The sequence below is a fragment of the Pygocentrus nattereri genome, chromosome 6, assembly GCF_015220715.1.
Source record: "Pygocentrus nattereri isolate fPygNat1 chromosome 6, fPygNat1.pri, whole genome shotgun sequence".
Lineage (NCBI taxonomy): Eukaryota > Metazoa > Chordata > Actinopteri > Characiformes > Serrasalmidae > Pygocentrus > Pygocentrus nattereri.
Genome location: NC_051216.1, coordinates 1,859,477 through 1,885,918, shown reverse-complemented (window position 1 = coordinate 1,885,918; position 26,442 = coordinate 1,859,477). Strand labels below are relative to the sequence as shown.

Here is a 26,442-nt window from a genome sequence, read left to right as displayed (position 1 = left end):
AGGTTCTAGCGCCAGGATACAGGGTTATGGTTTAGAACTTGACAATGAAGTGATTGGTTTTGAGGCCTTAAATCCCAGTCAAGTTCAACATGGCACAGACTATCATAGGACTTAATATTTATAAGTGTCCTCCTAATGGCATAAACTATATGGAACTAAATGTAACAGTACTGCACTTTCTATTGTTTATGTTCAACTTTGTTTTACCAGAATGTATTCCTAATAAGTGTTTTCCTCGCAGACAGAGAGGTTTTAGAGTTGCACTGAATTCACAGTGAGTTTTGTGCTTGTTTCTTTCAGTTTTGTTTCTTTAATCATTGTGCTTTTACTTGATTTGGATTTATTCTTTTCCCCTCCAGGACTGAGTGACGTCTCCTGCTCCTGGTGACCACACAGTTTAGATTTACCTCCACAAGCACATTAGGAGATACCACCAAGGGGAATCTGTCAGGCTGCTGAAAGGTGAGAAGATTAGATATGAGAATATGGAGTCTGGAGGAAGCTCCACAACTCAGCAAATATTCCCTGGGACTCTCAGCACTGACACATGTAGTAGACGAATGGAGAAGAATCTAGTCAAGGAGAGAACCCACCTCTGCCTGGAGTGTGGGAAGAGTTTTACTGAGAAAAGTACCCTCAAAATCCACCAGCGCATCCACACAGGAGAGAAACCCTTTCACTGTTTGGAATGTGGGAAGAGTTTTACTCAGCTGAATCATCTCCAGCTTCACCAACGCATTCACACAGGAGAGAAGCCCTTTCGCTGCCTAGAATGTGGAAAGAGTTTTAATGTACAGAGTCATCTGCGACTACACCAGCGTGTTCACACAGGAGAGAAACCTTTTCAGTGTTCATACTGTGGAAAGAGTTTTAGTGACAAAGGCAATCTCAACAAACACCAGCGCATCCACACTGGAGAGAAGCCGTACTGCTGTTCTGAATGTGGAAAGTCCTTTAAGGATAGAGGTCCTTTCAAAGCTCACCAGCGCATCCACACCGGAGAGAAACCCTATCACTGCTCAGTATGTGGGAGAAGATTTAATCAACACATTAATCTCCAGCTTCATCACCGGGTCCACACAGGAGAGAAACCGTTTCAGTGTTCATTCTGTGGAAAGAGCTTTAGTGATAAAGGCAACCTCAACAAACACCAACACATCCACACAGGAGAGAAGCCGTACTGCTGTTCAGAGTGTGGAAAGACTTTTAAGGACAGAGGTCCTTTCAAAGCTCACCAGCGCATCCACACCGGAGAGAAACCCTATTATTGTTTATACTGTGGAAAGAACTTCAATCAGCAGAGTCATCTCCAAAGACACCGACGCGTTCACACTGGAGAGAAACCGTATTATTGTTTATACTGTGGAAGGAGCTTTAGTGACAAAAGTACTTTAAAAAAGCACCAGCACATTCACACAGGAGAGAAACCGTTTGACTGCTTAGTCTGTGGAAAGAGTTTTACTCAGCAGAGTAGCCTCCAGCAACACCAGCGCATTCACACCGGAGAGAAACCATATTACTGCTCAGACTGCGGGAAGAGCTTCAGACATTCAAACACTTTAAAGGCACACAAGTGCTCTAGAGGAGAGGTGGAATCTCCTAACTCATGAATTTGTTGCATCTGTGTTGAATTTATACCCAGTTTTTGCTTGAAATGTTTCATAGAAATCCATGAACCAGTGGTCACCAACCCTTCTCCTGGAGATCTACTTACTGAAGAGTTTTCCAATCCATATCTAAGGCTGATCATATGTGTCTCTCCAATCAGGTCTCTTAAGACGACTGTCCACACTGTTATTTGCAAGTGATCAGGTCCAATTTGTGTGTCTGGAGAAGACCAGTCCATCTGCATGGGTTGCTGTGGTAACGACATAGGCGTCAGTACTATCTAGCTACATAGCTACACTGGTGACACGGATTTCAAACGCGGATCCAGGATTGATGGAGGAGCATCATCTCGCCCTCCAAACTCTTCAGAATTCTCTTCATAATCCTGAGTCTTTGGAGCTCTTCCTGAATCTCAGCACTTCCGTCACTTTTGATTTGACTTGATTGAGTTGTTTGTCATGTGGGAGTGATTCAAAAGATGCTTTGAAATCTGATTTGAGCGTCCAGCCTAAGCCGGAATCAATCTGTAAACATCCAGTTGAGTCGCATTTCAAACCACCAAATGTGATTTGCAAAATGTGTTTTTTTGTTGTCCAGACTATCAAGCTGGATACAATCTGAATTTGCCAAAAATCTGATCTGGGCTTGCAGTCTGAACAAGACCTAACAAGCGGCATTTGATTGTGCCAGTGGAGAACATCTGCAGCTGTTAATAAGCTGGAGCAGGTGTAGTAGATTGTGGTTGGAACGACACTCTGCAGGAACGTAGATCTCCAGAACCAGGGTTGGAGACCACTGCTGTAGAATCTTTTGTAAGAAAAAGAGGTCTTTGCTTTCTCTCCTGTGTTTTTGTAAGTTTATGTTTTATTGTCTTTAGTTTTGTGTATGTGGGTGGTCTGAGAATGAATTTCTGTAGCCGACTGTGTTACACACTGACCAGAAGAAGTAGGATTTGGACTTTAATCAGCTGCTAATCTGCCAGTATCTGCACCAGATGAAAAACAAGAACAGGGTGACTCTGAGTCCTCATCACATGTACTGAAGTGCCATTGTAAGATAAATCCTACACAGGCTGGTGAGGGACGTTCTGAAAGTACTAATGCTTCTTTACCTAACATGCTTATGGTATTTGTACAGCGTTTTGGAGAGTACATATAACTTTGTACATATAAAACTGACAACTGCATCTGATGATGTTTGCAGGCTGAAGCTAACTCTGGATAGTTTCTCATATAGCCAGACAAAGCAATGCTGTTAGATCATCACCTTCATATATTGATAACTGAAGCTAATGATGCTTGCAAGCCAACGTGGCCAGTAAAAATAAACCTCTCACATGTACAGTTCCGTCACTTCGCCAGCATGATGACGCTGCGCTATTACATTGACCACCTCCACAGACTGTAACTTGAGTAACTTGTCTATTTATTATTTCTGTTTTTATTGTATTTGTAAATTTTCATCTGGTGTTTTTTGAATGGCTGTTGTATATGAAATAAACCTGTTTAATAATGTTTAATAACTGTGGCTAATGATGCTTTTAACCTGGCCCACTGTGAAAACTAGCCCAGCCCAATTACTGCTGGCCAACTTTGCCGTAACTGGCCCAGAATAACCTCACAATGGCCTCTTTTCCACTGCAGAGCCGAGCGGTTCTGAGCACAAAGGGTAACCGTTCCAGTGGCGTTTCCACACAGACGTGATTCAACACGGAACGCTGGTATTATACCACAGCATCCTGCTGCGCGATTTCAAACCCAAAACCAATGAAATATGTTCACTTCACTCACACGGGTGCCAAACAACTTAAAATCCACCACTCATTAAACATCAGAGCTTCAATCCAACACCAGTTTCTAAATGTTAAACAGTGCTGTGAACCCGGAGAGAGCAGCTGGTTCTGACTAACAGCTTTACTGACGCACGACTCGAACCTGAGGAAGCGAAGTCGAGCAGCTGATGTTAGAGGGACAGAAAGCTGAAATTAAACCTGTTCTGTGGTGTTTGGAGCTGGCGCCTACTAAATAAGCTAATTCTGACCAGCTCCTCTGTGTTAGCTAACTTAGCTTGGCTAAAGAGATCCAAACAGCCCAGCACAGGTTCGATTCAACTACCTGGTGCTCTGCTATCACTAACAGACAATAAAATGGTAAAAACAAAAGCAAAGTTGACCGACTGGCTAAAATTCAATGCTGTAGCCTGGTAGGCTAAGCTAATGCGAGCGTATGATGCCTCCCACTGCAATACAGGCACATTTACAGCAAACCAACGACTCCAAACACCCATTTAGAAGGTAAAGCCTCATGTCTGAGAGCGCTAATTCAAATGTGTGGTGGTGAAGTGACAGAATTGTTCTGTCATGTGAATCTCTGCCTGCGGATCAACCACATGTTGAAACACTTGAGTGAGTATCTGTCACTTGCGTGCTTTGGGAGAGTTTTTGGGTGAATTCTATAACTGAAAAGAACAGGTACTTAAACACACCAGCCAGTACAGAAGTCTGGGAATGAAAGGATGTAGCGCTAGCGCATTTGACTGGATCTGCGTGGCTAATTTTATCATGATAGTGTTTGGCATCTCTCTGGATTTGATGAAGACACGCCCCCTTTTCTTTTGATTCACTCAAGCATGACAATCCCGATGCCATACAGCAGGGCTGCTCAGTCCAATTTTGGAAGATCTACCACCCTGAAGAGTTCAGATCCAACACAATCGGCTCTGATATTCAGACGCTTCTGAAGGCCTTCATTACCTGGATCAGGTGTAATAGATTAGAGTTGGAGCTAAATCCTGCAGGGTGGTAGATCTCCAGGACCAGGACTGAGCACCCCACCATACGGAAATCTGATATATGGCAATACAGATCTTCAAATATATGGCAATATAGATGGATTTTCTCTATATTGAACACATTTTACCCTCCTATGTAACAAATATGCAAACTTAACTTATATAAAATATAACTTATATAAATATTATTATATTAGCCATTTTCAAATACAGGACATGTATTTAAGCCATTTATCACTATTCAAACGAGTGTAACACACATATATAACAACATATGACGGAAAACATTATGGTATATATTTACTCAGTGTTTTTAAGCATCTGTATTTTTTCCACATTCTTCCTTAAGTGAAGTGAAAATTAGCACAATAGCTACAGAACTATGCACACTGTAAGCTGCACAATAAAAGCATTAAAACATGGCATAAATGCAAATGTTCTCTGACACATTTAAATAAAACAGACACCGGTGACATTTATAACAGCAGAGGGATGTATATATATATATATATATATATATATATATATATATATATATATATATATGCAAAAAATATTTTGAAATATATGCCCTTTATGATGTATATATATATATGGCCATGTATCAGATGAGCGCAGGCGGTGGCATCATCTCTTTAAGCTGTCACAGCGTTTGTAGGTAATGTTAGCATGTAAACCACGAGCAAGCCCTGGCAATATGGTGCAAAAATCCCATAATGCAGTGCAACATGACACTGATTCACAAGCCCCATTACGGAATTGAGACAAATGGATATAACAAACCACACGAATCATGAAATGCAATAATTTATTAAAGTATTTTGTAAATCCAGTTACAAAAAAATCATTTTGTGATTTTTTTTTTCTTCTTCCAAAGCAGGTTTTTGTTGTTGCTAAGTGAGTGCGCCCTGGCCCAGCTGCCCGCAGCCAACCAGACTCATCAGTGGAGACGGAACTGGCTTTGATCTCGTCGCCGTGACGATGACGTCTGTCCACCGTCCTCTGATACTGCAGTCAACATTCATTCATATTAGAAACACCACACATACTGAATTAACTCGGTGGTCCGAGCTTCGGTATTCATACAGTATACCATCTACACTAAACCACCAACCATACAACACAATAAATACCCGACCCGCCCACTAATATTCAGACACTCCGTCTTAGGCCTTCAGCCACTCAGGTACCAGGCTACATGCGCTCGTTAGAAAAAGGGCTACTCAAAAAATCATATTAGGAATCAGTATATACGTCACTGACTGCGCAGAATAATACAGTATGGATGTGATCTTGGTGATATCAGAGGATAATAATTAAGAAAACCACTGCGTTTCTCAGGAACAGACAGTGTCATTTCGCCCAGACGTCCCGAAGCAGCCTGTGATTAAGCCAACCACCGTCTGGACTTCACGTGGACTCAACAGGTGGACGGGTTAAAGATAGAAACAGCAAGGCTTTAAGGCATCAGTGTGTTGCTCTCGCTTCAAACACACCAGATCTGCTCTCCTGAAACGAGGATGTGTGCTGCAGGTCATCGTGATGAATCACGTCACGTGGGATGTCAGCTAACTGACGTAAAGTCTGCTCAGCCCTTGTTAAGGTACACGGTAACTGGTTTAAAGACGCAGCGAAGCCTTTTCTGAAACAACCAGAGTCATTAATACATTTTGTCCTGCCGCATGTTTCTGTCCGCAGCAGACTGACCACCGTGTGGCAGTAGTGGTCATGTGTTTGGTTACAAATGCAACAGTAGTGCTGAGATGCTCCAGTAGCAGTGGGGTGGTGGAGAAGGTGTCATGAGGCCACTCGTGTTCCTCAATGCAGCTCTGCTGTACTGAGCTTTTACAATCCTTATCCTGGACCAACGCGAGGTGTTCCTCCCTGTGATTGGCCGACACCCATCATCTTATCCAGTTCCTTCCGTAGCTGGAGGCAGAACGGACGCTGCAGCGCTTCTTCACAATCATATTGATGTAGGCCTTCATGATCTTGGTGATCTCTCCAACCTGCAGTCAGAAACGTTATTTAGGCAAAAGAGCATGAAAGTCATCACAGCTGTGATTCAGTCGCAGGAGATCCGTGTGATTTTGTTCACCGCAACACACAAATTCAGTCACTTTACTGCCAACATCGGGCTCAGAATCTGATCTGCTAATGTTCTTGAGGTTTTGTAAACCTCTGCATAATTAAGTTCTTAAGACATAATCAGAGTCGTTCTGAGCGGTTTGGTGTGAAACGCTGTGTTCTAGATAAACTGACCGAGTCAGAACCGTTCATAGTGGTGGTGATGGGAACCAGACGTCCCTCTAAAAGCTCCTCACAGAAAGTTCCTACATGAACTGATTCTGAATTCACTGCCTGATGACTGAGACGCTGTTTTATGAGAGTTTAGAGAACTTCAACTCCATTCATGGTGGAGGGAGACATGCAGGGCGCTGTGCGGCAAAATAGTCCCCAAAGAAAACTCATTATTCCAGATTTTCCACTATTTTCCATCATCAACATTCCATATAAGCTCAGAAGACTCATGTAGGTTCTCTGGTGGTTCTGGATGGTAAATAAAGTGTCTATATCTGTGTTGTAGTCATGGCGACACCTGGTTCCCATCACCACCACTGTAAAGACGTCTGAACACTAAACCACTCTGGATCCTCTCTGATTACACCTCACACACTGAGTTATGGGGGGATTTATTCTATTTTAACAGTTAGCAATAGGTTAGAGTAAAGTGACCACTGTTGTTAATTAGCAGTTGGTGGTCAGTGGAATGATACAGGTCTGGAGAAAAAACAGACTTGTTCACTTTCTGTCGTCTTTAAACCTGAAAACTTTCCAATAATTTTAGAAGAACAATCTCCAAACTGCAGGTTAAGCTGGAGATGCTGACATCTACACTACATCTGCAAAAACCTCTGGTCTGGCTGACCACGAGATCCAAAGGCTTCTGCATACTGAATAAGGAAACTGTGAATATCAACTTAATGTGCTCTGGTACCTGCGGCGTCTCGAAGAACATGTCCCGCCCGTCCACGGTGATCTTGTAGGTGCTGGGCATCGGAGCACCGAAGAAGACGATGTGCTCATAGGGGAATGTCTCCAGAGGTTTGGCTTCTCCTCGCTTATAGACGGAGACGTTCTCAGCACTGACTCCCAGCCACAGCTCTCGAGGGAAGCCGCCTTCTTTAGACTGCACATATAAACACATACAGACTGCTTAACCTCCAGCCTCATGAATGAATAAATAATAAATAACTTCACACACGAAAGTGGCAAATATTAGAAAAAAAGCCAAATACAAGCTCCACCTACAGGCACACACAGGTCTACAGTAGACTCAAAACACTGCTTCAAAGATTCTTTTATTATTGTTATTTCTTTAATATTGTTATTTAATTTGTTTTAGCAGTTGCTGTTAAACAGTCCTGACAGTAGGGGGCCCTGCAGCATCCCTTGAAACCCACTCCCTTCATTCCTGATATGAATATGAATGCTTATTAGAGATTGAGCGATCAGCGACACCGGCGTGTCCGGACGCCACATTTAAAGGAGCAGAAGTGATTCAATAACAATAACAAAACAAACACACCCCTCCCTTCAGTGCTCCTTCAGCAGGTTTTAAGTGCAGCCAAATCCGTGATAATAAACTTCAGGAAAAATGGTTTTCATTAGTGAAACAGATATGAGGCAGAATTTGGCAGCTTCTTGTTCGAATTTTCCTGTCCCACCTTAAATGGTGCAGCAGTTACAGCTGTCCTTCAAAGTTTGCGTACGATTTAGAATTTTTTTATAGTTTGGCATAAATTTGACCAAAAACTTCATCGGCTTTTCACACACGTCCTAACAGGTCAGCCTGTGATGGATCCCTGTTCTTTAAATTAAACAGGGTGGTCACTCACACTCTGAACTTCCTCTTCAAATAATCTGCTAATCTTAGTTCACGCACTTCTGCCCTCACAGGTTTGAAATACTGGATCATTTTCCTCAATAAATAAATGACCAAGTCTCATGTTTTTGTCTAATTTGTTTAATTTGGTTCTCTTTCTCTACTTCTGGAACTTGTGTGAAAATCAAGTTTAAGCGCCGCTGTGTATCCTGGTGCCTGCGGTGAAACATGGCTCATATGTTTTCTGGATCAGCTCTCAGGATCAGCTATGTCTGCTGTGATTGCTGATCAAAAATCAATGGCAATACACAGCCGATCGATCCTTCCATCACCGTTTATGATGGTTATTATTACAGTCTGCACAGCTCACCTCCACGTCGAACAGTGTGGATCCGTATCCGGGCCACTCTTTGATGATGCTCATGTATTTGAGCATGGCCTGGTGCTGGTTGAGGCCCTGCAAGCGGCTCCATTTCTCCATGATGCTGGCTCTGGTTCCTGCCATCTCCTCCTTCACCCACATGTCCATCATCTGCTCCTCCTGCAGGCTGCGCTGTTTCCTCACCGACCCGCCCTTCAGTCCTCTCCTCAGAGTGCCCTCCAGGAAGCTGCTCCTGCGTTTGTCCAGCTGGGGCGCCGTGGTCCCACCCCCCCCGGCGCGGGTGAAGGTGAGGATGCGGCGGCGCAGGCGTCCGGTGGGGTAGACCTGCTCCAGGTTCCAGCACACCCGCGCCACGTCGCCGTGGAGATACTGCAGCCGCAGAGCCGCCAGGTGCTGCAGGGTGTCCTCGTGCGCCGGGAAATGACCGCTGATCAAACTCTCATGAGCCTGAAATTAAATTCAGTTGAGTTTGTTATCTGTACAGCGCTTTACAGACTCTGAGCTTCGTTCCCAACCCTCCTTTCTCCTGAAACCCACTCACGCACTTCTGACGAAGACTCTGACTCCCCAGTGGTCTCTTACATGGGGTTTGTTCTCAGGTAAGAACAGAATCTACACACTCAAGAGCACAAAGGTGAGGACAGCATTACCTGTTGATTGATGCACTGACCTGCTCAAACATGAAGACAAACTCCACCCCCTCTTTGGGCATGCTCTCCACATCCAGGAAGCAGTACAGCTTGAAATACAGCTTCCACTGGCCTTCCTCCTCTGCTTCTGTGGCTGCCAGCCTGGACCAACATACACACACTGAGGATCAGCAGTCCAGCACACACTCCTCTCTGCATGCACAGCACTAGTGAGAAGGAGCTGGTCTGACATTATCTACGTATCTACTGTGCGTAATGTTTGTGTTTATACTGCACCTGCATGTATAGAGACGTGTGAATGTATATAAGCAGAGTTGGCTTCCTCTCCAACCTACCGGTTAATACCAGAGAGACTTTCTCTAGACAGACAAAGTCGCTCTGGATCACAGCGTCTGCTAAACGCTGTAAATGTGAATGTTAAGTACTGAAAAAGTAGTAATGTCTGAATATTGAGTACACTGTCCTGAAAGTATTCAGTACTGTGTTCCATTACAGTACATAGAACTAACGTATTCAGAATATATTTACAGTACATACTGATAAGCGACACGGAGAAATCCAAAAAACTGCTTATTCATTTTTTAAATGAAACTACAAAATTCTCCAGTTTCAGTCTATCACTGCTCTCACAACCCCCAAGCAGCAGTCCAGTACAACACGATGCTAAACTTATCACTCAAACACGTCCACGACTGAGGAGATGATTATTTAGATAAGTTCTCAGATCATCTCAGAAATACAGAGGTAAATAACCGACTCACCACACTGATTTAGGCTATTGGTCTACTCATAAACAGTTCATAAACAAGCAGTGATGGTGTTTCTGTTGAAGATTGTAAGTTTTTTAATTTAGGGGGTGTGTATTCTAAAAGTATTCCTTTAAAAACGTAAACAGTAACTGTATTATTAGCAATTGAATACAGCCTTTATAAAGTGTGCCTTGGTCTGAATACATTTACTTTATTCCTGTATTATGAACAGCCTTCCGCCCCATGACCACTGGGATAAGCTCCAGCACCCCCCGCGACCCTGAGGGAGAAGCGGCTTAAAAAATGTGTGTGTGTGTGTGTGTATATTATGAAAAAATATTCCCAATATTTTAATTCTGTTACATCCCATCCCTGAATATTCATCCACCTATCTAAATTTTTATCTGGGGCGCAAAAAGGAAGTGTTTCTAATAAAATGGCCAGTGAGTGGAAGCAGTGTAGGTGTTTCTAATAAAGTGGCCAGTGAGTGGAAGCAGTGTAGGTGTTTCTAATAAAGTGGACAGTCAGTGTAGTGTGAGCACTGACCGCTCAAATTTAGCCAGAACGTCGGCCACGATCACGCGGCTCTCCACAGCGCGGTCCACTGAGCTGCTGTGCTCAAACAGAGCAAACATGTTTCTACTGTCCTCCATCGCCAAACCACGGATCAGCTTCTCCACCACCTACGCATACCATACAGACCACACACACCATACAGACCACCATACAGACCACACACACCATACAGACCACCATACAGACCACACCCGCCATACAGACCACCATACAGACCACACCCGCCATACAGACCACCACACAGACCGACCACACCACACAGACCACCAAACAGACCACACACGCCACACAGACCACACACGCCATACAGACCACACATGCCATGCAGACCACCACACAGACCACACACCATACAGAACACCATAGAGACCACACACACCACACAGACCACACACGCCATACAGACCACACACGCCATACAGACCACCATACATATATACATACATACACACATACAGACAGACAGACAGACAGACATATGGACAGAATCAGGTGCAAAAACATACACCCGAATATACAAATACATACACACACATACACACACAGACCACACACACAACCAAACACACACCACACACACAGATAATTACACGCAACCATGCACACACATGCACACACTCACACACGGACACAGACAGACAGACAGACAGACAGACAGACAGAGAGACAGACAGTAAATGAAACACCTCTCAGTACGCAGGTCAAACTGAACACCACATGCTGTAGAGCAGCGTTCTCAATGCATTGTGGGAAAACTTCACACAGCCGCCTCACACGGGCTGCGAGAAACACGTGTGCAGTGTTGGGTAAAAGGACTCACCTCTCCTGCAGTGGTGTGGGAGTTGATGGAGATTTTGCAGGACCCTCCTCCGTGGCAGTAAACGGTGGTGGTCATTTCCTGTCTGCTGCGCAGAGCCACGATCTCTTCCTGAGACGGGACGAACTCGCGGGTCTTCGTCTTCTTCAGAGATTCACCGATAAACGCAGCAAACTGCTCGATCTCTGTTCCAGGAAACAGCTCCCTGATCCTGAGACAGACATGAGTTACAGTTACAGTGCAGCTCCCTCAGACCGAGCGGCTCGGTTTCTCTCTGAAAGCCTCTCTGATGTGACAGGACAAACACCCCCTCTGGTGAGCAGACAGCGTTTAGACATGACTCAGTTTAACGGTTCTCGACCAAAACACTACTCGAAACGCCCATCAGAGGGTGCTGTGTGAGGGTGAAGGTGGGTTTTGGTGGGTGAAGCTCAGAACCCTATGCAGTACCTCTTCAGGTGGAACCTCAGGTAGCGCAGGATGGCGCGGCTGGGCAGGAAGGTGCAGCTCATACAGGTGAGCAGGTGCCAGTGGGCGCGGTTGGCAGGGCTGTTGGGCTGAGGCACATGATTGGTCTGTTTGATCAGCTGACAGTAGACCTCGTCTCTGAGCGGCCGCAGGTCCTGGCATGTCTGCAGGATGCCCTGAATGATGGGCACAGGGTCCGAGACCGCCTCCATCTCCTGCAGAGAGTTAAACATCTTCACCGCCTCGTCCTGAAGACTGGAGTAACCTTTCTCCTTTTGGACTGCAGAGAGAGAGACAGAGAGAAAGAGAGAGAGAGAGAGAGAGAGAGAGAGAGAGAGAGAGAGAGACAGAGAGAGAGAGAGAGACAGAGAGAAAGAGAGAGAGAGAGAGAGAGAGAGAGAGAGAGAGAGAGAGAGAGAGAGAGAGAGAGAGAGAGAGAGAGAAAGAGAGACAGAGAGAAAGAGAGAGACAGAGAGAAAGAGAGAGACAGAGAGAGAGAGAGAGAGAGAGAGAGAGAGAGAAGGAGACAGAGAGAAAGAGAGAGACAGAGAGAGAGAGAGAGAGATTAGAACAGTTATTAAACCATTCTGAGAATCGTTCATTATGGTAATAGAGCAGCATGTTACAGGCTTATAGAGCGTATAGTAGAGGGTAATAGAGCGTATAGTAGAGGGTAATAGAGCGTATAATGGAGGGTAATAGAGCGTATCGTACAGGGTCTAGCAGAGGGTAATAGAGCAGTATGTTAGAGGGTAATAGAGGGTTAAGTGGAGGGCAATAGAGCAGTGTGATAGACAGTAACAGAGATTTTAAAGGTACTCACGGCTGGTGTTGACCTCGCCGTAGGGCAGGGGCAGTAGAGGGGAGTGCAGAGGATGCTGAGTGTATCTCAGGATGGGGTTCCTCCAGTACGTCTGTTCCACCGCCTCCACATTCATACTGTTCTCCTGAACACAACCACACCAAACAACATACTCACTGATTTTGGGAGAGTGACAGGAGAGAAAATAGCACAAACAGAATCACTTCACTGAGCTCCTTTATGAGCTCCACTAGGGAAGGTATCACCCTCAGAGCAGATGTGCTAAAACCCACGTGTTCTATCTCACTTATTAACACATCTGTGTGTCCAGTTATGTCAGAGGTATGATGTGATCTGCAGGTTAAAATGGTGATAACTAAGGATGTGTGAGCAGAATGCGGAACGCACATCCCTAGTGATAACACCAACACATCGTTTTTGAGGGTGAAGAGAAAAACACTGCACAGACGATCAATCAGAAGATCAGAGCAGCTGAAGAAGGAAAGCACTGCAGAGAGGACACCACACTGAGAGCTCACACTGCCCTGTACCTCATTCAACACTACAGCGTTTAGTCCTGACGGAGAGCCTGCCGGACTCTACAGGGCTACGCTTCCACAGCTGAAACGGACAGAGTCACAACGTCCACTTTACTCCTCAGAACACCTCTACATCACACCAGCAAGTCCACTCCGAGCAGGGATGAGCGCTTTAAACAGGTGTGCTATTCAAATATTCTGCATCTTTAAATAATATTCAAATATCCCAACAAGATCTTTAGACCGTTACTGCACGCCTCTCATGTTCTAGTGTTCCTGGCCAAGTTTTCCATAATGTTTAACACCTTGCTAGATCCTTTAAAAGAGTGGTCACCAAGACTGCCACACCTGCTCCAGCTAATCAACATCTTCAGAAGTTCTTGACCAGCTGGATCAGATGGAATATTTAGGTAAGGGGAGGGAAGAATGTAAAATGCAGGTTGGAATTAAAAAGAAAGTAGATTTCCTGGAGGAGGGGTGGTGACCACTGCCTTCACAGAACCTTCTGTGATGGACAGAGATTTGTGCTCACTATGTCGGTTTGTCAATTTGATTATTAGCTCTGGTTGTGAGTTCAAACCCGGTTAAATTTCGTTGCTTTATTTAAGACCCATTTAAATCCCATTTAGTTTTAGTGGATAACACTACTGTGTTCCATGCAGCAGGCTGGGGTTTGATACAGAGGAGTATAATAACGTAATAAAAGATGAGGACAAAACTTGGGTGAGACTTCTCAGGCTGTGTTCATCTACCTCTGAAACACAGTAGATCTCTCTGGAGACAAGCATCTTCTACGATGGGGTAATTGTAAATGTGTAGAAAGTACTTTGCTGCTGTCTGATCAAAACCCTGTATCTCCAAGTCAATGGAACCAGAATTCTTTCCAACTTTTTTTTACATAATTTTTTTTGGTCCATTCATCATGAAATTTACACAGAGAGGCATTTTCACATTATGGCAAAAACTAGGACAAAAATGGAGATACAAGGTTTTGTTCTGACAGCAGCAAATTGTTCCATTGTAAATAGCGCTTTACACGTAGTGGGGTTGGGGTGGGGTTTGGCTGGGGTTTGGCTGGGGGTTGGCTGGGGGTTGGCTGGGGTTTGGCTGGGGGTTGGCTGGGGGTTGGCTGGGGTTTGGCTGTGGTTTGGCTGGGGGTTGGCTGGGGTTTGGCTGGGGGTTGGCTGGGGGTTGGCTGGGGGTTGGCTGGGGTTTGGCTGGGGTTTGGCTGGGGGTTGGCTGGGGGTTGGATGGGGTTTGGCTGGGGTTTGGCTGGGGGTTGGCTGGGGGTTGGCTGGGGGTTGGCTGGGGCAGTGATTTGTCTGTTGACTGTGTTTTTGTTTTGGTAGTTATCACATAGTGGTTTGTATCCGTCCTTAGGGATTTATTTGTTGATTATTTTGGCCGAAGCCATTCCTGAAGGCACTCCCAACAAAGGCCTTTTGTTATCTACTATTCTGCCAGTATAGAGCTGTTTGCTGTGTAAATCCTCTTATAGTGTCTGCTTTATACATGCATTACAGCAGGTTCCGTTACTGCTCAACCGTGTTCACCGTGTGCGGCGAGTGTGAGGAGTGACTCTCGGCCTGAAGCTCGAGCTAATTCAGTGATTTATTTTGGGTTTTAGGTGTGGTTGAACACCAGCTGATCTACAGCACCACAACTTTACACTCTACACACTTGAAAAAGGGCTCTTTAGGAAATAAAATGTTTCTATATAGAACCATGAACACTCAAAGAACCCTTTGCATGATTAAATGGTTCTTCAAATTGATAGAGAATGCGCTGTGGATGGTTCTATGGAGAACCTTTTCAAAAAGGGTTCTATATAGCAGCAAATAGGGTTCTGCTATTGTTACGATGTCAAGCTTGTAGCAACAGAAGAACCATTAAATCATGCACAGGGTACTTTGAGTGCTCATGGTTCTAAATAGAACCATGTTCTTTACTAAAGAACCATTGAAGAACCATCATTTTCTTTTAAAGTGTGTACTGTTCACACAGCTCATCTTGTCCTGGTTTATAATGAGCTGCTTCTGGCAGTCAAAACAGATTTCAGTGTTTAAAACATGATTTATTTCAGTTTTTATTCTAATCTACACTCCTTATTCAGCTGTTCAGTGCCTGATTAACTTAACAATAATATGAGTTCGTACAGCTATCTGTGTGAATAACCACACCCACGCATGATCAAGGGCGACGTTACCTTGATGTCTCTGATGAGCTGCTGAGTGGGCGTCTCGATGGGAACCTTGTTGTCGATGGCGTTCTGTATGGCAGAAGCCCATCTCATAGCCTCGTTCAGAAGCTTAGTGTACAGACGGTACGAGTGCTTCCGCCCGTGGACTATAATGTTCCAGTAACCTGAAGAGGACGAGGACATTTTAAGGACATGATGCAACTTATTTATCAGTTTAAGGCAGCCGGGTTACTATCTTTTAAGTTAAGACGATCTTTGTTTTTTTATCTGTGTGAGCTTTAAAAGAAGAACAGAGGGACAAAGCTATGATTCCATTGCTAATATCGCCCCCTTGTGGTCAATTTTCAGCTTGCTAAACATGAGTGAGCGAGTTACAAACCAGATCAATGAGGCGATTTGCTCACTAGTTCACTGCACAGTAAAGGTCTGGAGACTTTATATTAAAATTTGAATTTTCTTAACGTTCAATACAAAGTTAAAAAATCCCTGGTTATGTTAGCATAAAGCAGCTATGTGCTAACCCTTTGTGTAGATGTATTCTCTCTTCATTTTCTTAGTACCAATAATGGGTCTATGGTTTTTTACAACCTCCATTTTGGGGCTACATAGAACCATGTTCTTCAAAAGGCTTTCCCAAAAAACAGCTGGTTTTCCATCTTAGAGAAGAACGTCATTACCATGCACAGAACCAATTATACATTCAAATGTTTTTGTTGTCATGGTTCTATATATAACCATTACTTTCAGTAAAGAACCCTTGAAGAACTTTATAAGCGTGTAGCTTCACATATATCAAAGTTATTCTTGGTGTGAAAAGCAGATTTTATCCAAATGTTTTCCTTTACAAACTATTCTAGAAGCTCACATTGAAAGTCTTTTGGTCCAGAGGTGCTTAAAACACCTGAAAGGTTTGAGTGCTGATGAGTGACATCACAACAAGGTAAGAAAGTGGGCGTGGCCTTTAGCTTTATTTCCAAAGTAGCACTGACACTAATGTTGGCACAAATATTTAGATGTGTATTTTTCAATATTACCAGCAAAAAAAGATTCAGGTCATCACAATAAGGGGGTAAACATTCCTAAAAAGTCCAGAACGCTGCCCATTTGCTGGCAGCTGTGTGGATTTCTCACCTGTCTCCTTGAAGACTCTCTCGTCAGGCTGGACGACGGAACACAGGCTGTTCAGCACCAGCGTGCCCAGTTTAGAGGAGCTGCGCTCGGACGACTTATAATAATCCAGAGAGTTATTGGTCAGAACAAACCAGCGTTTCTTCAGCTTCAGAGAGGTGCTCTTACTGCTGGACTTCATCTCCTTATGCAGCCAACCTGATACAAGAAAAGACTTTACTGAAAATGCTGAATAATGAAATCACAGCAATTAACCAATCAGTGATCCTGCAGTGTATGATGGATGTTGTAGTGCATCGTTCAGCAAGGACAGTTAGAGCTAAACTCTGCGGGAAGTTTTCAGTGCCGACACAACAAGCAGCTATTCCTGCTTTTCTTCTTTAATACTGAGATCTATAAATTCTATTATCACATTTGATGTGTAAAGATCATGATAGAACAAAGTGGGAAAAGTGGGATTTTATTTCGGTGTCAAAAACTACTTATGCTGCACAGCACAGAAGTAAAATGCTATTTTTTTACTATGTAAACCGAATTCAAATAAATTTGCACAAAAAAATGTATTACAAAAGTACCATTTACAGTCATTATCTCTTACAATTAGATAGTCAGGATCAATTAGGACTTTAATCTTTAGTTTAGTTTAATTATCTGACCACCCACCTCACTGTGAAGATGATATGATTCTTACCTCTCACTATGAAGTCCTGGCCGTCGATGCGTGACTCTCCTCTGGGTTTTTGCAGCAGGCCGATCCAGTGGTGCATCTCTTCTGGCAGGTCAGTGTTGCAGTGGATCACACGGTTGGCTGTGATGATGACGAATGAATTGGGCCTGAGAGAAGAGGATTATGGGAAAGTTATGCTAGAGCACAGGCTTTATAATCCACACATACCTTCACTTATTTTCTGCGATGTCCTAATTAACTTTAATGTTACCTGTCAGGGTTGTCCGAGGCACATACTGAGTCAATGAGCCCAACGTCCAGAGTTCCCTACAAGGATAAACCACAAGCAAAATGATCAACATCATAGACCTGAAAGTTATATCGACCTACAGTTGGTTTGAGAGTGAAAATAATATTTTGTTAGCCTGGATAAACACAGCTGTAAAAGATATGCTATTCTGTGTGGTGTTCCACAAGGCTCTGTTCTGGGCCCACTTTTATTCTCCTTGTATACTGTGCACATGGTCAATTCTCACACCTTTTAGAGTCAGCAGTGCACACTGTGACATCTATGGAACTAGATCATGTCGGCAGTTTATTTTGGAATTTACCTATTTTTTTCTGTCTTCATGAAGACTGAGAGTGTAAACAACGGAAAGTTTTTTCTGATGCTTCAAAAAACTAGTATTGTGATTTTTGGCATTTGTATTTTATCAGTAGCTTAATTTTACAATTGTTTGATTTTGCATTCCATCCACACTTTATTATCTTACTACTTTATTGTTTTACTACTTTACTTACTTGACTATATATATATATATATATATATATATATATATATATATTTTTTTTTTTTTTTCCCCTAACATTTATACCTATTTTTATATCCGTGTTTTAATGTGTAATCTTGTTCTGTGAACCTTTTTCATATATATTATGCACTAACTTTGAGCTGCATGCCGGATGTATGAAAGGTAAATAAAGCTATATTTATTCATAATTGATAGAAATGTCATCCCTCACCACAGCATTCTTGGGGTTGGCTTGTTCGTGTTGCATTTCCATCAGCTGCTCAGGGGTGGCGCTGTGGACTCTACTCAGCACACTGAACCAGCCACTGTGGAGAAATAAACACAGGAGTAAGTTACAGAGACACTGCACACATCATACACCACCACAGGGGGGCGCAGCAGCTCAAAACACCAGCATTGAATGTTCATTTCAGTTTGGGCAATAATATAATATAATGCACACATCACATAAAACAATGAAGCAAAACCAGCAACATTATGTAACAAAACATGAGAGCTAAAGAATAAAGATGTGACAGGAGTTCAAACAGCTCTGGATTCAGATCTTTCAGAGTTTAACAGCCTTTTTGTTTAGGATGAAAATGTATTTGTGCTTTTTGCATGAATAATAATGTTAAAATGTATTGATTGCAGCTGTTATTACTGGTGGTATCGGTACTGTTGTAGATTCCTATTTGCAATATGTAATAACTGTAATTGCAATGCATTGCACACAACTTTGTCATACACTGTACCATCTTTGGTTGCTGAAGAGAGAAAAATATAAATAAATAAAATTATGTTTGTTAAGGGAAAAAAAAAAAATCACTCTGCTTTAGATTAAACCAAATAATATCACAAAAGAAAGGGAGAGGATCTGTAGAATGTTGCAGATTATGAAGGTTTTCAGTTTAAACATTAGCAGTGAGGGTGTCATGCTTTGGGCTTCATTACATCTATGGAACCGAATGTCTTGACAGTGATATGTTCTGAGAATTTAGCAATGGTGTATGTTGTGTTGTTGATGAAGTAATGCGTACATGTCGACGTTGGTCAGTAAAACAGACAACAGTGTCTGGAACTGGATCTTTCTGAGAGCCACTGTGTTTCCGGTCACTGTATAAAAGATGTATTATTAGCTGCCCTGTGATAGTTTCTGATGATTTTTTGTTTGAGCTCATTCAGAGTGCAATTCAGAACAATAAGCGATTATTATTGATTTTCTTAATTAGAGAAGCAATAAAATGTGCCTTATGTTCTTATTCATGTGTTTTCTTATTCATAATGGTAGATTGTGACCAACTAAATAAAAATCTAAGACTATTCAGCTTTGAAAGATCACATTATTTCCTTATAAAATAAATCCAACAGCAGCTCTGAGAAATCATGTGATTAAACAGCAGACATACACGCTTTGTACCAGTCTTTAAGGGTTAATGAGGGGAGTACCTGGCCTCCTCTGGAGTTTCTGCATAGATCTGGTAAGTTCTGTCCTCAGTGACGATGTTCAGAGCATTCTCTTTCTCATGGTTGTCTACAATCTCCCTGTAAACAAAATCAAACATTAAACAAATAAACATAACACAGCCACAGTGAGGTGACAGCAGAAAACTCATTTGTGTATAGTGTGTGTGATGATCCTCACTTGGCTATGCGGATGTCGATGGTTCCCTTCAGCTTCTCCTCGCTGTCGTTTTCGTAGTACATCAGTTTAGCCTCTCTCAGCACAAACCAGCGCATCTTCCAGTTCCTGCGGCTCAGAGTGGACATCCCTCCACCTTTCTTATACAGCCAACCGCACTTGACTGAGTCCTGCTTTGCCCGGAACCACATAAACGTTTCGTCCTTCAACACACACCAGCGCCGCCGCCATGGGATCATCAGACCACCTGAGAGAGGACAGGAAGACATTCAATAAGACCATCAGACCACCTGACAGGTGATATTCAGCAAGCTCATAAGACCACCTGGGAGAGGATATTCAACATACTCCTCAAACCATTTGAGAGGGACATTCAATATGATGGCATGATGGCAACATGGGGACAGTCATGGGCTGGAGGTTAGGGAACCAGCCTTGTGACTGGAAGATTGCCGGTTCTGAGGTGTCCTTGAGCAAGACATGTAATCCCCAACTGCTCCCTGGGCACTGCGGATTGGACTGCCCACCACTCTGGGCAAGTGTGCTCACTGCCCCCTAGTGTGTGTGTGTGCATACTAGAGTGTATGTGGTGTGGTGTTTCACTTCACAAATGGGTTAAATGCAGAGGTGAATTTTCCCCGTTGTGGGACTAATAAGGGTCACTTAATCTTAATCTAATCTTAATAATCATCAGACCACCTAAGAGGGGACATTCATTAAGACCATCAGACTACCTGAGATGGGGCATTCAACTGATCATCAGACCACCTGAGAAGGGACATTCAATAAGACCATAAGACCACCTAAGAAGGGGTTTTCAACATGATCATCAGACCAACTGAAAGGGGACATTCAATAAGATGATTAGACCACCTGAGAGAGTACAATCAATATAACAATCAGAGCACCTGAGAGGGGACATTCAATAAGATCATTAGACCACCTGAGAGGGGACATTCAATAGGACCACTAGACCACCTGAGAGGGTATATTCAACATGATCATTAAACCAATTGAGAGGGGACATTCAATGAGACTATCAGACCAGCTGAGAGGGGACATTCAAGAGGACTATCAGACCACCTGAGAGGGGACATTCAATAAGACTATCAGACCACCTGAGAGGGGATGTTCAATAAGACTATCAGACCACCTGAGAGGGGATATTCAACATGATCATCAGACCACCTGAGAGGGGATATTCAATAAGACTATCAGACCACCTGAGATGGGATATTCAATAAGACTATCAGACCACCTGAGAGGGGACATTCAATAAGACTATCAGACCACCTGAGAGGGGATATTCGATATGGTCATCAGACCACCTGAGAGGGGATATTCAACATGATCATTAGACCACCTGGGAGGGGATATTCAATAAGACTATCAGACCAGCTGAGAGGGGACATTCGACATGATCATCAACCACCTGATAGGGGACATTCAATAAGACTATCAGACTACGTGAGAGGGGATATTCAACATGATCATCAGATCACCTGAGAGGGTATATTCAACATGATCATCAGACCACCTGAGAGGGTATATTCAACATGATCATCAGACCACCTGAGAGGGGATATTCAATAAGACCATTAGACCACCTGAAATGGGGACAATCAATAAGACTATCAGACCATCTGAGAGGGGACGTTCAATAAGACTATCAGATCACCTGAGAAGGGATAATCAACATGATCTTCCAACCACCTGAAACCACTTTAGAGTAACTCCAATCCTAACCCCCAGCCCAGGCTTGATCCTAGGAGAGAGATCATTCTGCTGTAGTACTGTAACAGTGTGAGTATGTAACAGTGGTCATAATTAATTAATGTAATAATTAATAAACATGGCGCTTACTTTTCATGTAGAGGTAGCTGTGGAAGTATGGCGGGCCGCTGCCATTCAGCAGGCCGACTCTGCCGTTGGAGACCTCCTCATCTGTGTCTGCAAAGCCATCATTCTCCTCATCGCTGTCAATGAACTGTGGAGGGAAAGCATGTGACAGTTACAGCCTTGCACGGAGCACACAAAGCCTTCTATAACCCCTAACCTTTACACACAGCCTGGTACAACTCACACAAAGCCTTCTATAACCTCTAACCTCTAACCCTTAAACCATAAACCCTTAACACAAAGTCCTAAACCCTTGACTTTAAACGCTAAACACCTTTAACACTAACCCTTTACCTGAACCTTCATTTCTAAGTTCACATTTATGTGTTTCCCAAAATTTCTGATCATGCTGCATTCTCTCTGAGTGTGACACTGACCCACACTGATGTGCTGCAGGTGGCAAATAAATAGACAAAGGTGTCTTTGACTAATTTGGGATTGTATTAAAGTTGCACAGCAGCAGTGCCTTGCACAAGCACCACAGTTACCACTTCTGCTCTAAAAATAGCCTGACTTGTGGTCGGCTTCATCCACACAAAGTAACCATGAGCACACGTGAGAAACAGCAAAGTTTCCAGTGACTGGATGCAAGAATAACATCACAGTTGAGGATTGCTGATATTGCAACCATAATGTTATTAAATTACCCGTCAACACAAAACCAACCCTAACTCCAATCCTTGAGAGCCAAAAACGTACTTCACACAAGTGCACAAACACTCTGAAATATGCAAACTAGGTTTGGGCACCATTGTGTTCAGAAATGTGTCCAATAGAACAAATAAAGCAACCCAGATTCCTCTGCTGTTCATATAATTAATCTCTGGGGCTGTTGGAATAACAGTAGATCCCATTTATAGACATTCTAATTTGTCCTCTATGTGTTGGAATAACGGTAGATCCTGTTTACAGATGCTCCGATTTGTCCTCTATGTGTTGGAATAATAGTAGATCCCATTTACAGACATTCTAATTTGTCCTCTATGTGTTGGAATAACAGTAGATCCCATTTATAGACATTCTAATTTATCCTCTGTGTTGGAGTAACAGTAGATCCCATTTACAGACATTCTAATTTGTCCTCTATGTGTTGGAATAACAGTAGATCCCATTTATAGACATTCTAATTTATCCTCTGTGTTGGAGTAACAGTAGATCCCATTTACAGACATTCTAATTTGTCCTCTGTGTTGGAATAATAGTAGATCCCATTTACAGACATTCTAATTTGTCCTCTATGTGTTGGAATAACAGTAGATCCCATTTACAGACATTCTAATTTGTCCTCTATGTGTTGGAATAACAGTAGATCCCATTTACAGACATTCTAATTTGTCCTCTATGTGTTGGAATAATGGTAGATCCCATTTGCAGATGCTCTGATTTGCCCTCTGTCGTTCCCTTGATTACTGAGTGCTTTAATAGCCACAGTAGTGTAAGAATGCACATTGAGTTTGTACCACAGGATTGTGTATTTGCACTGCATTGTCCAGGCATTTCCATCTGCGTTTACATAGTTGTGTTGGGTATTTCTGCTGTAACTATAACCCCTAAGATGATCCTGGCCCAGACCCCAACTACAACACTGTACAGAAAGCACTGTTCAGCGCTCAGTTAGCACTGAGGTGTCCTCCTGCTCCACTCCCCATTGTTAGCTGCTTTAATGGTGTCAGATTCAATTGAAATCTGACTCCTACCAGAGCAATGAGTTCATTCAGAAATTCAGGAGTGTCTTGTTCAACATGGGTGTGTCAGCTCTCTGTTTAAAGTGTGATCTTACTGGGGATCACCAGGATTGGGGATTCATCAGCTTGGAAGGAAAATAAAACTGTCAAGTCATTATTTAGGCAAAAGTGTTGAAGATAAACATACTCGACAATATCAGTGCAGTGAAGATCAAGCACCACTAACTATTTCAAAGCAAGGCAAAGTGTCCTGACACTTCTAACAGTCAGTGTGAACCTGTCATCTGTCACATTTGTTCATATTCCTTTTGGAAAAATCTGTGCTGTTCAGAGTTAGTAGAGATAATAATAAGTTCAACGTCTATCGTAGGTTCCTCAAATCCAAGGTTGCTTTAAAGAGGCAGGAGGAAAAATCATAGGTGAGAAGAAGAGTGAAAGTGCTGAGAAAAGAGGAAGGTTTTAAGAGCTTTAGAGGAGAAAAGTGAGGGACAGTCAGGGACAGATAATGTGGTAATGTGTTCCACAGTTTGGGGGCCATGAGGCCGAAATATCAGCCTCCAACAGTGACCAGTCTAAATTTTGGAACAACTACACAACCTGAGTCAGAGGACCTGGTTGTACAGGCAGGGCACGGAGGGTGCAGGGGCTCGGCTAAATAGGCTGGTGGTGAACCAGTTTTGTAAGGAACACCAATGAGCAGGGAGTTGCAGTAGTCTAAGTAGGATGATATGAAAGCATGGACCAGAGATTGAGTATCTTTCAGGGCGATATTGTGGCGAAGGAAAAAAGCTGTTTTGACCACAGCCCTAAATAAGGTTCAAACAACATTCCCTATTCTTCATCAACCCCCTGAAAACTTGTGCGTACAACCTGCTGCAAGCTTACATTGGAGTCCAACTCCAGACCTTGAGTCTAATTTCCAGTCCTGACTTTCTGATGTAACTGATTGGCCACCTAATATCTTACCAACCAGAAGTGCCAAAATCCAGAACCAAAAACTGGATTCAATCTCCAGATTTGAAGACCTGCAGTGGAATAATTCAGGAATTGTTACTCACAGAGTCAGAGCTGCCCCTGAAGGAGTCCATGCTGTTGTAGGTACAGGACGACCTCCTCAGCACCTCCTCATCAGTGAGGTGGCCATCAGTAGTGCTTCCTGGAGCCTCCTCAAACTCCTCCTGGTCGTAGTCGGACTCTGTGTCCGGCAGGATGCTGAAGTTGAACTCCTCTACAGGTAACTCTCCATCTGACTGTCTAAAGACCTTTGGTAGTCCACTGTAACCTCCAGGAGATGGGGCTGGATCTGGTGAAGTCGGGGGTGGTGGAGATGGAGTTGGTGGAACAGGGGTTTCTAAAAGTCTGCTGTGTCTGCTTTGGGTGGGTTTTGGGGTGGAACTGTCCAGAGAACCCTGAGCGAATGCAGGCGGTGGAGGAGGAAGATGGGACAGGACGTCTGGGTCCAGTGGTTCAACAGCTGGAGTTGGCAGGTCTGGGAGGGGCACACACTCGTCCTCCGCATGGAAACCCTCATCCACCTCGTCCTCAGCCAGCGGAGCAGTGTTCTCAGATGGATCGTGCAGGTTTTCCTCGCTGGACAATGACTGCTCCAGACCTCCAAAATCCAGCATTTCCAGGAACTCCGTGGCCACTCGTGAAGCTTCCTTCTCTAGACGGTAGATTTCAGCGTCTCTGCGCTGACGGAGCTCCTCCCGTGAACTCTCGTTCAGCAGAGCCACGCCGTCCTCCCGCTGCTGTTGCAGACGCTCGATCTCCCGCTCCAGACGCAGGATCTCCTCCATCTGCCGACTCTCTTCCTCGGAGGAATACTGCCAGCCGCTGTGAGACAAGCACACCTCCCTCTGCAGAAACACAAAGCACACAACCCACTTTCGGAAAACAGTCATTTCTATTTGACCCACTTTTTTCCAGATTATCAGCACTGGTCTAATCAGCGGAATTTAGAGCCTGTCACAGAACACAATCACGTCCCTTGTGGGATCTTCTGTCAGTAAAACATGGGCTGAAATGCAGCATTACCTTGGCGCAATGGTGATTTATTTCCAGCTGATTCCTGCATGAAGAGACAAGAAGAAAATGAATCCGTTTATTCTGAATAGATTAAAGGAAAAGAGATTTTAGGTGCCCTAAATTAAAATGGGGAGAGGTGGGGTGTTGGGATGGTTGGGGCAAGTTTGTCATAGTTTGGGGACTTCAGAAAGGTTTGGAGAAGTTTATGAGAGATTTTGAACACTTTGACAGGGTTTGAGGAAGATTTGGGGGGTGCAGGGAAGGTCTTGGAGAGGTTGGAGAGGTGTTGGAGAGTTTGGAAACATTTGGGAAGAGTGGGTGAGATCGGGAGAATTTGAAAAATTCAAGAGTAGGACATTTTCAAAAGGTCTGGAAGCATTTAGAGAGTTTGAGAGACTGGGATGGTTGGGAAGGTTTATTAGAGTTTAGATAAAAAGTTTGGGAGAGTTTGAAGAGTTTTGGAAAGTTTGGATATGTTTAGGAAGATGTGAGGGCTTGGAAGGACTGGTGAGGTTTGGAGAATTTGGAATTTAAAAAGGTTTGAGAAGATTAGGGAACGTTTGAGAAGCTCTGGAAAGATGTTGGTAGGGAGAGTCTGGAACACAATCTAGGAGTGTTTGGATGTACCTGCTTTGAGCTGCTGCTCTCTCCTCACTCTCCTGCCTCCTCCTGAGATCCTCCTCTTCCTGCTGTTTCCGGAAAGCTTCCCGTTCCTGCTCCTCTCTCCTCCTCCACTCTTCTTCCTCCTGAAGCCTCTGTCTCTCTTCTTCTTCTTTTCTTCTTCTTTGCTCCTCCAGAAGCCTCAATTCTTCTTCTGCTCGCTTCCTCTCCTCTTCCTCTCTTCTCCTCCTCTCCTCTTCCTCCCTCCTCCTTCTCTCCTCTTCCTCCCTCCTCCTCTCCTCTCGGAGCTGCTGGCAGAGGCTGCGGGCGATCTGCCCCCGGCGGTGTTTCTGCAGGACCACCACAGCAGAGCGCATGCGCAGGAACACCTGCCTCCAGAAGTGAGCGCGGTAGTTCTTTTGGATGGTGATTGTGCTGCTACGGACTTTTCTATAGTGCTTCCTGTTCACGGAAACACGGGAAGGAAACAAGCTCCATGTTATAAACTCTGTACAAACTCGGCTTTTAAAATAAC

The 26,442-nt window shown here is 43.7% G+C and overlaps 2 protein-coding genes across 2 annotated transcripts in view; one reads left to right on the top strand and one right to left on the bottom strand.

Moving 5' to 3' along the window:
* The first annotated feature begins 372 nt into the window (after window positions 1–372).
* LOC108413803 (zinc finger protein 239-like) lies at window positions 373–2,581 on the top strand. Its single transcript, XM_017686474.2, has one exon. It carries the CDS (start codon window positions 486–488, stop codon window positions 1,608–1,610), a length of 1,125 nt encoding a protein of 374 aa, XP_017541963.2. The 5' UTR covers window positions 373–485; the 3' UTR covers window positions 1,611–2,581.
* Window positions 2,582–5,192: 2,611 nt separating this feature from the next.
* Window positions 5,193–26,442, bottom strand: part of myo10l3 (myosin X, like 3) — a 105,589-nt gene continuing 84,339 nt past the window's right edge. The window contains exons 22-40 of the mRNA XM_037538958.1: window positions 25,935–26,369; window positions 25,317–25,350; window positions 24,338–25,138; window positions 21,559–21,682; window positions 19,699–19,942; window positions 19,503–19,598; window positions 18,286–18,379; window positions 17,534–17,589; window positions 17,287–17,429; window positions 16,599–16,793; window positions 15,474–15,631; window positions 12,750–12,873; window positions 11,909–12,206; window positions 11,462–11,669; window positions 10,612–10,748; window positions 9,337–9,457; window positions 8,655–9,113; window positions 7,397–7,588; window positions 5,193–6,407 (exon numbers count right to left, since the gene is read on the bottom strand). Of these exons, the coding sequence (XP_037394855.1) occupies window positions 6,303–6,407; window positions 7,397–7,588; window positions 8,655–9,113; window positions 9,337–9,457; window positions 10,612–10,748; window positions 11,462–11,669; window positions 11,909–12,206; window positions 12,750–12,873; window positions 15,474–15,631; window positions 16,599–16,793; window positions 17,287–17,429; window positions 17,534–17,589; window positions 18,286–18,379; window positions 19,503–19,598; window positions 19,699–19,942; window positions 21,559–21,682; window positions 24,338–25,138; window positions 25,317–25,350; window positions 25,935–26,369 (4,024 nt within the window). The 3' untranslated portion in view covers window positions 5,193–6,302. The remainder of the gene's footprint in view (window positions 6,408–7,396; window positions 7,589–8,654; window positions 9,114–9,336; window positions 9,458–10,611; window positions 10,749–11,461; window positions 11,670–11,908; window positions 12,207–12,749; window positions 12,874–15,473; window positions 15,632–16,598; window positions 16,794–17,286; window positions 17,430–17,533; window positions 17,590–18,285; window positions 18,380–19,502; window positions 19,599–19,698; window positions 19,943–21,558; window positions 21,683–24,337; window positions 25,139–25,316; window positions 25,351–25,934; window positions 26,370–26,442) is intronic.

Bases quoted from the DNA above. Each gene is read 5' to 3' on its own strand.
- LOC108413803 (XM_017686474.2), top strand. From the start codon at position 486: ATGGAGTCTGGAGGAAGCTCCACAACTCAGCAAATATTCCCTGGGACT.